Source organism: Podarcis vaucheri, assembly GCF_965113315.1.
Source record: "Podarcis vaucheri genome assembly, chromosome: 13".
Taxonomy (NCBI): domain Eukaryota; kingdom Metazoa; phylum Chordata; class Lepidosauria; order Squamata; family Lacertidae; genus Podarcis; species Podarcis vaucheri.
The window spans coordinates 29617007-29629996 of NC_138751.1; the positions used below are offsets into that span (position 1 = coordinate 29617007).

General features: G+C 41.8%; 1 protein-coding gene across 4 annotated transcripts in view; it reads right to left on the reverse strand.

The window, feature by feature from the left end:
- The window catches only part of IKZF3 (IKAROS family zinc finger 3), a 68168-nt gene extending 55178 nt beyond the window's left edge, over positions 1–12990 (reverse strand). For 2 of the 4 annotated variants that reach the window (XM_082197303.1, XM_082197300.1), the window contains exon 1: positions 10923–11053. In XM_082197303.1, coding sequence (XP_082053429.1) covers positions 10923–10929 — 7 coding nt within the window. In that variant the 5' untranslated portion in view covers positions 10930–11053. Of the gene's footprint in view, positions 1–10922; positions 11054–12795 lie in introns of those variants that run through there. The other 2 variants (XM_082197302.1, XM_082197301.1) reach the window with 2 other exon arrangements.

Here is a 12990-nt window from a genome sequence, read left to right on the forward strand (position 1 = left end):
TTGTGTTGTCCAAACATACTCTTCCCGTGTGTGTGTGTGTGTGTGTGTGTGTGTGTGTGTGTGTGTTCAATAAACAGAACAATCCATTAAATAGCCAAGAGGTGCATATAAAGAATGGAGAGAAAACCCTCTCATTCCTTAGAACATGGGTTATGTAGTCCAAGCATTCTTACACCTTTGCTTCACCCCTTATTAAACCACAACCAAACTACAAAATTAGACCATGGCAAATGGCCTTGGTCAGAAAAGAATATAAAAAAACCCCTGAAGTGTTTTATGCATTATATCACTTAAAAAAAAAAAAAAATCCTCTCAGGCCTGCCTCCAGCCTATCTTTCTGCTTCTCTCCTTTCAAACTTCCCTTAAAATCCTATGTTTCTGTAAATCTTTTGGCTTAAACAACAAATTTCTGAGGAACAGACATGGGCATCTCATAACATTCCTATTAATGAGCTTTATAACAATCAATCAATAGTATCTTAATATTTTCTCTTGAATTTTTGAAGACAATGCTTTAATTTTCTGTTAATTATGTTGCTTTGAAAGTTATACTTTTATATTTGACTTCCTTCAATAACACTTTATTCTGGATTGTTTTATTCGATGTTTTAATGCAGGTCGAAAACTGCTTTGAGATTCTTTTTCCTTAAAAATATAAAGCAGTATAGAAATGAAATGAATAAAAACAATGATATCCAAATAATATCAATAAATGTTTGTTGGATATGAAAGGCATTCAGATACAGACATTGTGCAAGATTTTGGTCCTGTTTATACATACGGACCTGTGGAGAGAAGTCCTAGATTCAGGATGAGGAATCTGTGGCCTTCCAGATGTTTTTGGTTCCAGTTCCCATTCTATATTCACTATGCAGATGAGAGGCCAACAGCAACTCGAAGGCCACAGTTTCTCCATGCCTGACTGAGACAAAATCCAAGGGATGATTGTATATGACATTGCTCTCAATCCCAGAAATATTTTATTGGGGTGTTTAAAAGGAGCAGCGAAACCAGCAGAATTAAAACAACAATTCCATTCATTTGCTACTGCACTGATCGCTGGAAAACCTCGCAATTCCTCTTAATTTCAAAGTAGTTAAAAATTGGATGTAAACGCATTGCTAATTAACTTGTTTTTCAAGAAGCTACTCACTATCTCTTGAGTGATACTAATGCCTATTTTAAAAAGTTGCTGTGTTACCTTGACGACAAGGAGTATCAGAAAGAGAGAGAGCTAGATAAAATTGCTTCGCAAGAGAAACAAAGATTAAGGTTGTGATCCTATACCAGCTGCTGGGATTAAGGCCCACTTAGCACAAGTAGAGGATCGCCCTGTTAATTTGTATTGAAGACGGAGGTTTTCTGCACCCCTGGAATCTATGCATATAGGGTCTGGAATGTGAACTTTCCATTATTGGGTTGATTTGTTGCTGTGACATATATAGTTGTCATGCCTCTGGCATGAACAATTAAAACCTCACTTTGAAGAAGCTACTATTGAAATCAAGTTAATAGGTTTATTGAAAGACTGTCTTTAAAGATAAATCTCTGGAATAATACTTTTGTAGATGAGGCACAACCTTTTTTCTCTGTTGTAGATGTGCCAATCCATTTATTCTGTGCCAGGGCAATTTAAAATTAGTCTCAATTAGATTATTTTTGGAATTGTAAATGTGTTAATTATGGGTGGCGTTCAAGTAGGGTTTTTTTCAGAGCTGACCTCATATGGTATATAGAAACATGCAGTGCTTTTTTTGTAAAGCAAAATTAATTAGTTAATGAGATGTTGTGTGACTCATATCTTGATAAAATTGTCATGGGTGCCAGCACAAAATGGCTGCCATGGGCAGCAAAAAATAAATAAATTAAAAGGAGATGCCAGCACTCCATGTTGGTGAGTACTGCCACAGAAACAACACCAGGCACATGTAAACAGTGAAGCCTGGTGGAAGTGAAATGCAAAAAAACCCACCTATTTATGGCAATTAAAATGAAAGCTCATACCAGGATTAGCTGCCCTCCAGATTTTGTGGACTACAACTCCCATCATCTCCAGCAATTGGCCCTGCTGGCTAGGGCTGATGGGAATTATATTCCAAATTATCTGAGGGGCACCAGGTCTGCCAGTCCTGGCTTATACTTATTTGGCATACATTTACAGCACAATCCTCTACCTGTCCAGGTATGTGTATCTAGGATTCCAACAGGTACGTGTGTACAGGATTGCAGTCTTCAGCTGTAATAAAATAGTCATAGGCTCTATGCTTGGCATTTTCTTACCCTCGGATCACACTGTATTTCTCTCTCAACACCTCTCAATACCTGCCAACTGCGGGTGAAGACTTCACACATCTGGAAGGAGACTGCAGTCCCCAAAAACCCCTACCATATTAAATGTGTCAAGTCTTTGAGGTGCCACAAGACTCCTCCTTGTTCGCACTAAATATAAACTTGCTCACGTTGAAGGCCTTTATCCCCTTCACCTGCCTTCCTGTTCTGTCCCACAGAAACCCATTTCCTGTCAGCCCCTTTGTTCACACTCCTGTCTCCTCGGCACTGCCTGCCACATGATTTCCAACCTCTAGAGCAGCTCCCCGCCCCAGCTCAAAGCCAAAACCACCTTCTGCAAAAACCCTCCTGAATTCCTCCTTTAGCGTCTCCTCGCCACCATCTGTCAAGGCCAGACCACATGGTTCATGAAAGTAACACATTTAACAGGGCAGCTTTTTTTTTTAAAAAAAAATAGCCATTGCAAAAAAAAGGTGGCCCCAAAACAGCCGTCATTTTCCTGGTAGGCAGGGGGTGATGTATTAGCTGCCTTCCTCCTGGGGAAAAAGTGGCTGGTGAGGTTGGGGGGCAATTTCATCAGAAATATGCTGACCATAGAGGAAGGGGAAGGCTTAAATTCCCTCCTCGCACCCCATATCCTAGGCCCTATAATAACCCTGCCGCTGCAATTGCTTTTGATTTGAATGGCATTCATGCCAGTAGTGGCCACATTGCCAATATGGCTTCCCAACACTGCCGGTTACCAAGAGGGACTACTGTGCATTGCAAAGGATTCTGGGGCATGTTTCAGGATACACAGAGTGCTAAGCCTGCCCTTTGGGGCGCCACCAACGCTCTGCACTGATCCTGCACACCTTGAACGTTACCGAGAGGCCTGCTGGGCCTCACTGTCGCCCTCTGCCAACAGGGAATGCGCAAAGTTGGAATAAACCAAACTTATTTCTGCTTTGAAGACAGGAGTGCCTGGTGTGCTCTGGTCCATGGGGTCACAAAGAGTCGGACACGACTAAACGACTAAACAACAATTCCTGCTTTTCCACTGTGAGCTGCTGGCTTTGGATTTTATTTTTTAAAAATTGGACAACTGGTTAGGGCCTAGGGGCATAGCTGTCAACTTTCAGATTTGAAAATAAGGGATCAGCAGCCTCACCTGTCCTGGGGACAGTCTACGGGATATCTAACAATCCGGGATAGCAGTGGGAAGCAGCGGGAAACAGCGCTGGAATAAGGGAATTTCCCGCCAAAAAAGGGAAGGTTGACAGCTATGGCTAGGGGGAACATGTCCAAGTATGGAGTCCAGCAGTCTGACGTGGGGGGCTTGGGATGGATGTGGGGGCAGAATATATATACCGCCGCCACTGCGAGCAAGGCCTGTCATTTACTGGTTGGTTGGCAACCCTAGCTGAAAACTGCAGGGAAAGTTTATCAATGGTGCAGAGCCACCCTGCAAGCCGTTTGTCTGCCATGACATATCGCAAAACCCCTGATAAGCTGGCTGAGGAATACTGACTGAAAACCACTTTTTGAGGGAGAGTAATCAAGCGTGCATCTCTTCTAATGGTCTCTCTGCTTCTCTCTTTCTCCATCCTTTGATCTCCTTATCTGAGAATCTGATGTCTGTTTAAAAAGAGAAAGAAACTTGGTCCTGGCTGTTACATAACTGCAAAACTTAGCTCACATGAAGCGGCAGGAAAGTGTTAACCGCTTCCCTTGCTTCACCACCAAGGTTTATGGAACATATATGGGGCCTCTGCAACATCCGAGTAGAAGAACTTTGATAGCAGAAGGCCTTTCCAAACCACTGCCATGCACCACTCCTTAAATTTTTTTCTTCTTCCTGAAGATTAAAGTATTGCTTCTCGGATCTGACACCACATTATCTGGTGGTGAGGGGACAGAGCAGTTCTGTTACCCAGTCTCTGTGTGTTTTCCTTTTTGTTTTTTGTTTTGTTTTGTTTTTGCTTTCTGACCAGTTGCTAGAAAATCAGATTAAAACTGCCCCTTGATGTTCAACAACAGGAATAGAGAACCGGACGCCATCCAAATTGTGTTGGAATACAGTTCCCATCAGTCCCAGCCAACATGACCAATGGCCGGTGTGTGTGTTGTAGTCCAGCAACATCTAGATGACACAAGCTTCCCTGCCCACTTTTAGAAACAGCCTGCTCTGACCCAGGGCCAGGCCCACCCATAAGCCAAGGTGAGGCAACTATCTCAGGCATTGGGGACAGGCTCGTGCCTTGCAACATCCTGCAGTTAAGCTGCTAAAATATAAATAGACATGTAATCCACCAATGCTATTCTTTGGGGGCAGTCATGCAGGCAGGAGTGGAACCACTGCAAAACAGTGCCCCCAACTCCTAACCCGCAGGATACCATGGTCAATAGTATAAAAACTGGATGAGGAATCTAACAGCAGCAGTAGGGTTGCACTCCACTGCCTCGCCTTCAAGGGAGGTCATCTGTCAGGGTAACCAGGGCTGATTCTGTACCAAATGCAGACCTGAATCCAGAGTGGAAAGGGTCCAGATAATCGTTTCCTCCAATAGCACCTGCAGCTGAATCACCACCAACCTTGCAAGAACCTTACCCCAAGAGTGGATATTAGAAATGGATGGGGGTGGTAGCTGTGGAACATCTCAGAATCCAGTGAAGGCTTTTTCATCAGCAGGAATACCACCACCTTCTTCAAAGCAGGTGTGACAACCCTTTGGTGTAAATATGTGCTAACCACCCTCTGGACTCACCGCTACCCTGGAGTCAGCCCTCACCCTGGCTTACATGAACAAGTGAGGAGGGGCAAGGGTGAGAGGGCAAGTGGTTGGATAGCCGGAAGCACCTTGCCCACATCCTCAGACCTCAGTAGCTGGAACTGAACCCAGAGAATTGGCTATGACAGTGTTCTGGATGTCTCACCGGAGAATATATTAGCATCCAGCAGCATCCAGGTCTGTATAAAAGTGAACCATTTTGCCCTATTTAACTCTTCACAGCAGGCCTTGAATGGTTCCAGTGCCCCCACGGACAGCTGTCCAACATTAGAGAACCAAAATGCACAGGCTTGATTGAGTTTTGTACTTTTAAAAAAAACTTATTAGTGAAATAGTGGGAGATCTACAAGCCTGCAGGAAAGAGGATTCATCTTGTCAAAATATTAAAGATAAGTGTTTGACACAACACCCCTGAGCTGGCAGGTGTCAAGGAGTGGGGGGGGGGCCTAGATGTCACCCATGGATCACTAGTTGCTAATCTCTGCCTTAAATAATCAATTGTGGCTCTGTCACTTGCACTTCATTGACAGATTGCAAGGAAAGGGAGCTTAATTTGAGTCGGAGCCCACCACAGATGCCCACCATCTATTACACAATGGTCTAAAGAACTTAATGCTTTTGCTACGTTTGCACATACTTTTCATAAACACCAATCTCACTTGGATACCGATTTGGACATTTGGGTAGCATCTATTGAGCTATATGAGTAAACTAAAATGGACATATTGATAGTTATTGTATTGTTAATATGAGATGATTGGCGGGGGCCTTCCTCTGCTCCTTTTTGTTTTGTTTTCTTGAATTAATTTTTGCAGTTAAAAAAGAAATCAAAAAAGGACTCACCAAAGTTTAGCCCCCAAAGAGGTACTGAATGCAAGCAATTGGTTCTGAAAAGTAGGATGTAGCAATAAATATAAAACAAATGTCCCTGAACATATGCAGAGTTCATTGCTCTTAACAGTGCATGACTATACCCAGGCCTCCGTGAGTCTGGCCATATATCTGGGATTGAAGGGGATGAGCTTCTAGGCCAGAGGATGTGGGTTCAAAGAAGACTTGAACCGTGGTCAACCATCTCCCACCTGGAATCTTCCAGAGGTTTTGGACTGGCAGGCTGGAGGTGATGGGAGTTGTAGTCCAACATAATCAGGAGGGCACTAAATTGGAGAAGGCTGCTTTAGAAATTGAGTAAAACAACCTTCGAAGAATTAACACCATCTCAATAATAACAGAGAGCTTTTGAAGATAAACCAGAAAGAAAATGACTAGAAGCATTGAGATTTTAGAAAAAAAGGATTCACCTGCTATCTACTTATCCAGGTTGGAAATCATATATATCTTCCAACAATTCATAGATTAAAACTGAGCCTTTCATGTAAATACAACAACAACCCATTCTCACACCCAAGAGTGATGCTCATGGAAACCCCCTCCCAAAATTGCACACTACTGAAGTCTCATCTGTTCTTGCTATTTATATATTTACTCTGCAAGCAGTGTGGTTTGCACTGCAGTGCCTTCTCAAGCAGGGAATATTAGTAAACTGACCAGAGAATCCTACAGCTCCTCAACTTTAGAAAGTTCAATCTCACAATAGATCTGGCTGCCCCTATTACAAATAGCAGCAACTCAAAACACATTAAAACTGTTTATCTGGATAGAGAGTTTTCCAGATTTTGTCAGACTACAAATCCCATCAGCCCCAGATAGCGCCAGTCAATGGTCAGGTGATGGGAGTTGAAGTCGAGCAACACCTGAAGGGCTACAGGTGTCTATCCTTGAAGCAAATGTATTTCCATTCATGGGCACTAAAATCATGACGCATTCCCCGTTCCAAGAGTTAAGTTCTGGAGAGAGAGTCTGAATCCTAAAGAATTACAGCTCTAGCAATGCACACTTAATATGTTTTTAAAAGTGTAATCACTCCCAAAATCTCTCCAAATAACAAAATGGGGATGATACACAGGGACAGACAACAGACAACAGGGACTGTCCCTGGTAAAGAGAAATAGTTGGAGGTGTATATGAGTTCACTTCAATCTTGCACAAAAATCAAGCAAGCTTGTTTCAGGGGTACGAGATGACGGGACATCGCTAAAACATACATTTATTCCACTGTCTGCTAATATTTGATACTAAGATTGTGATTTCATACTTTCGTAAACTGACACACTCATAGGCAATGCAAATAAAGAGGTCACATCTTATGCAGAACTCAGCATTCACGAAATGAAAATATTGCCAATGCAGGATCCAGTGAAAACCAAAATCTGATTCCTGCGACCTATTCCCGGGTTTTTCTTTTTTCTTTTTTTTTTTTTTGGTGAAGCTCCTGTGCCCTCACCAGCTATGTTGGCAGGCAGAACTTCACAAAATTCAGCTTTTCCTAGAATTGGAAATGGGGGAAATGGTCAAACCTCCCCCCCCCACGTTAACGTATTGACTGTTACAGAACTGTTTAAGTCACAAGAGACCTCTCAGAAATTTTGTGTTCAAATGAAATGTCCTTCTGCAGCTGTACAGAGGAGACCAAACTACGCAGCATGAAAAGTTCATACAGAAAATTCACTTTATCCGCTAAGGTAAGGAGGAAAAGAATGAAGAGGAACAATATCTGAAACAATGGCAAAACCAAGCAATACCCACCCACGTGCCCTAGCTTAAAAGCCTGTTTGATAGCTATATATTATAAAGGCCAAACCATAGATCTGGCAAGAGAACTGGGTACAGAAACCCAGGTCATCTAAAAAGCAGTGAGGAGACGACATAATTTTCAAAGAAGGATTGGCTGCGGTGAATGGTCACTTTCCCAGCCTGCAAAGGCCAACTGGGGGAAGCAAATCTCGAGTGCCAGTAGGTTGAAAAATAGTTGGAGGGGGGACAACTCTGAGTGGGAAAGCAACCAGTGGGGAAAGGATTCAGCGTTCTCCCTACATTCTTCCCTGCCTCTTAAAATCTCCCCAACGTTGCTTTTCAATAAAGCAAAAAAGGAAACAGTTGAGGCTTTGCTTCTGCACGTTACAAGGAGGGCATTTTGCTTCTCTCAATCTTTGAAGCCTTGCTAAAGCTGTGCCCAAAGAACAGGAGCCGGGGAGCAAACTGCCATTTCAGCATTCAGCTTTGGGAGGGGGCCATTAAGAGATGGGGAATGAGATTCACAGAAGGATTTAAAGTCCTGCAAATATGGGGATTGGGGGGGGGGAGTTCTGGGGAGAAGCAGTCCATTTTAAAACAGTATGTTCCAGTGAACAAAGTTAGAACTGCTGTTGCCTGTTTTAAGCCTCCCCACTTTTTTGCAGGGTGGGTGGGCGCGACAACAAAGGAATTTGACCCTATGGCATTCATAGCCACAGGCCTATGTAGTTGCTTATGGTAATAGTCGCTTGGCGTTTAGAACTAGTGAGGTGCTCCTGAGGAAGATTGCCAAGTAGCCTGAAACTCAGTAGAACCCAAGGATTCCTTTCTCTGCCTTCCCTAAATGGAAACCAAGGGAAATTGGGCAAAGTTTAAAAAGTTGGGAGCAACTTTTTGAGGAGCAAACCTCATGTTGAGACTTTCAGAGGGAGAGGGAGTGAGAAATTGCATGCTAGACCAATCATCCCCAGAGCTAAATTAGGGTTGCCGTATTTTGAAGAGCAAAAAAAAAAAAAAAAAAAGAGGACGACTCTCATTTTAAATACCCCCTACTATATGTAGGTTATAGAAACTGTGATATATTGCTAAGGGGGAGAGGAAAAGAGAATAGGAAAGCAAGTCTTCGGCTACCCAGTTATGTCTATGTCTCATCCAGAAAGTATGGCAAATTTTAAAAATCCACTCGGACAGAAATTTTACCCCTGAAAAAGAGGATGTGTCCTGGAAAAAGAGAACACATGGCAACCCTATAAATATCAATGGTGGAATGCAGCTTAAAGAAATCTTCTTGCTTTTGACATTTAAAAACAAAGAATGAAAGAACGTGCTGCCATGCTATTTTTCTGCTTGGCACTAGATTTCAGAGAGAAGAAATCTGGGTGTACAGAGAAAACATTATATCCTTTGAGCTGCGTATCCTTCATCCAAATGGAATCCCCACACAAAAAACACATCTGCTTTTATAGTGTAATACCCCCTTTGCCAGAGAGGAACCTTATCACTGGATAAAGCACCTGGTAGGACCACCACATTTTAGCACTAAGCAAACACCTGCAGCTCAATCCTTATTTGTATTGACTCAGAGGAACACCCTCTGACTTCAAAGGGGCTTTCTTCTAAGTAAACATAGCTAGCATTGACGCCCCCTAAGAAGTAAATATTTATTGAAGATCATACTTGGCAGCTACAAATTCACTTGCCAATTTTTAAAAAATAAATAAATGAATGAATAAATCATGAAATCTGCTTAGGAAGTGGCAGTTATCAAATAAAAATATCTGATACAAAAGCCATCCCTTTACAGGTTACAATCAATATCCCAACCTCTTATTTGCTGGATGAAGAGTTCTTTGGAATTCAAAACACAGAATGTTAACAGAGGTCAGTCTGATGACAGATCGGGCATACCAATTTTATATCTCCTGGCAAAGTGCTTTGAATGCCAAGCAAAATTAACAATTAAACCCGTTTAAATTGTTAACAACTGCCAGATTAACATCTGAGACAAAACAACAAGCAACACTTGCAATGTCACATCCAAAGGAAGAGACACTCCTTACAATCCACAAATGAGTGACCCTAGCAATTGTTATTTTACAAACAACCTGATCCTATTGATGTTCACTTGTAAATCTTCCTTACTCTGAAGCAAGTGTGCACAAGATTGCAACCTCACTTTACTTTGTAAACCAATTTGGCTGAAATTTTGAAGTTTTGACCTATGAAATATGTATTGTACTGGTGTATATTTTATACCTCTCGGTATGTATGTATTCTGAGCATGTATTCTGCGCATGAACTAAAGAGAAACATAACATGTTTCTCTTTAAACAAATGGGAACAGGAGAAAGTATTTCCTCAAATATAGCCAGCGATCAACCTGCGCTGCAACCATCCCACCAGAAGAGTTCAGCTTTATATTGTATCCTTAAGGTACTTTTAAGGTTGTGATTCCAGAAATCCACATCTTAGTGGCCAATAAAAAACAACAACTGGGGTCTAGGAAAGAAAGTAGCACTTCATAAATCTTGCCATTCTAGAGCGTGTATTTTAAGGCGGTTCAGCACTTTTTAAAAAAAATATTTCTCATTGCAAAATTCTAATGGAAGTAGAGAGGAAAGCGAAGTAGAAAAGTCCAAGAAAACAATAGATTTCACCATCATTTGCACATAACAAGTGGCGTCTGGGTAATACTATTATCGCAGAATTCCTTTGTCTTTGTGCGTGCGCTTCATTGTTGGAAGAGCAGGGTTGAGTAAAGAATTGTACAAAAGCTGTGAAACAGGAGAGACTGCATTGTTTGGTCTGCTGTTCTAAGTTCTCATCACGGCAAAGCGGTATTTGAAAAAAAGAAGAAGCAATAATTCCTAAGGGCAGAATCCTTTCCCTGCCCTAGTGTTTATTTCGTTGTCCCACTTTGCACAGAAGCAGGACACCAGGACCCCACAGAGAGTGAGAGGTCAGTGTACCTCCTACATCCCTGGCATCCCTTTTGAAATCCTGTCTCGTGGTTCCCAGGAGCTTCTGTGGATGTGGATGTGTGTGGAGATGAAGAAGAAGAAGAAGAAGAAGAAGAAGAAGAAGAAGAAGAAGAAGAAGAAGAAGAAGAAGAAAGGCGATCAGCTATGAAACTGTGCACTACTTGCACATGAAAATAAAAGGAAAGGAAAGGAAAGGAAACCAGGGTTTTGCTGAAACAGAACTCGTCAGAATTGTATCATCTCTCACCTTCCATTTTGTTCTGCAGCAACTGCTCCAGATGCTTCTCTTCTGGGTCCTGGGATTCCTCTGGACTTTCAGAAAGAAAATAAGATTCCCAACCTGGCAGGCTTCTGCTTCAAAAGGGAGCTGTCTTGCATCGCAGCAATGACACTCAGGGCTTGTCAGGGAAGGACAGGAAATACTTGCATGTTGTGTAGGAACAGAGCGCCCCCAGGTGGTGGGGGGAGGTGGCAGATGTGGTGCAAAAACATAATACAGTAACAAGGCACAATTTTTTTAGTTGCTGTTACTCATTTGTTGGGGGGGCAGGAATCCAGCCGTCCTTCTCCTAGTTAAGGAAGCATCGCTTCTCCAGTACTCAGACCACAGTGTATTGATCTGGGAGGTCTTCTCCCCTAACTGTGCGTCTGTCGGCTGCTTCTCCCTGTTTGATTCAGATTACTTAAAACCATTGTAAACATTAGCAGTGCACTTCTGTGCACATTTATGCAGAAGTAAGCCACACTCTCTTCAATGGGACTTACTCTCAGGTCAGTTTGTATAGGACTGTGGCCTAAAGGTTACAAACACAATTTAGCCTAACCTTCCTCTCAGGGGTTGTTGTGAAGATGAAATGGGGAGGAGGAAGAACATGGTTATGTACACAACCTTGAGATCCTTAGAAGATAAAGTATATTTCTATGGTATATAAATGAAATAAATAAATAAAATGATTAAATAAAGCTAGTGAGACCACTACTGACTGAGGCCTGAATGCTGATGGGCAACTTCAAGGCCCCTCTTGCTCTCCTTTCATAGGGTTCTTTACCTTTTAGGGACAGATTTTTCCAACTACTGTCCTCATCTCTTCAAAGATAATAATAATAATAATTTATTATTTATACCCCAACCATCTGGCTGGGTTTCCCCAGCCATTCTGGGAGGCTCCCAACAGAATATTAAAAACACAATAAAACATCAAACGTTTAAAACTTCCCTAAACAGGGCTGCCTTCAGAGGTCTTCTAAAAGTCAGGTAGTTGTTTATTTCCTTGACATCTGATGGGAGGGTGTTCCACAGGGTGGGCGCCACTACCGAGAAGGCCCTCTGCCTGTAGCCTCACTTCTCACAGTGAGGGAACTGCCAGAAGGCCCTCGGAGCTGGACCTCAGTGTTCGGGCTGAACGATGGGAGTGGAGACGCTCCTTCAGGTATACTGGGCCGAGCCCGTTTAGGGCTTTAAAGGTCAGCACCAACACTTTGAATTGTGCTCGGAAACATACTGAATAATCTCCTCTTTGAAGTAGGGCACAAGACCAACCTATTCCTTTTTTAAATAATAATAATTTATTTAACATAATTATTACAAAATATAAGCAAAATATTGCAAATACATACATAAATACATACATATTTCAGATAAACACACATATATAAAAAAGAACAAAAGAGAAAAGAAGAAGAAAAGAAGAAAGAAAGAAAAATAGAGAGAGAAAACAAGAAGAAAAGTTGGAAGAATTTCTTCCAAATTTATTCTACAAATATCTCAATATGAAAATATTAATAAAATTTCATTGACTTCCATCGCTTACACTGCACTTCTATATACATTTTAAGCAAGATTGTATCTGTTATTCTGTATTATTCCCATACAACCTCACACAAATATTCTAATCAATAAGTTTTCTAAATCTTTCATAAACCTATTCTAAACAAAACCAATACTTTACATTCAATCTTTGTCTACATAAATAATCATTTAAACATTTCCATTGTTTCTGGATTATATTTTTTGGTTTATGTCTTATCAAATCAGTCAACTTTGCTAATTCCAAGTATTCGCATAATTTATTCTGCCATTCTTCTTTAGTTGGAACATAATTTCCTTTCCAAAGACCAACCTATTCCTTAGCCCACTCTGAGTGGGCCAGTGGGACCTCAGTCACTCTCTGGAAAGTGAGCAGGAGACTTGAGAACCCAGCCAATGCCTCCCCTACAACAGCATCTTGCAGGGCAAGATGGGCTGCGGAAGGCCAGGCTGTCTTCCAGAGATGCACATTTGCCATGACGGACTCTCATAAACCTCCAGAGAATCC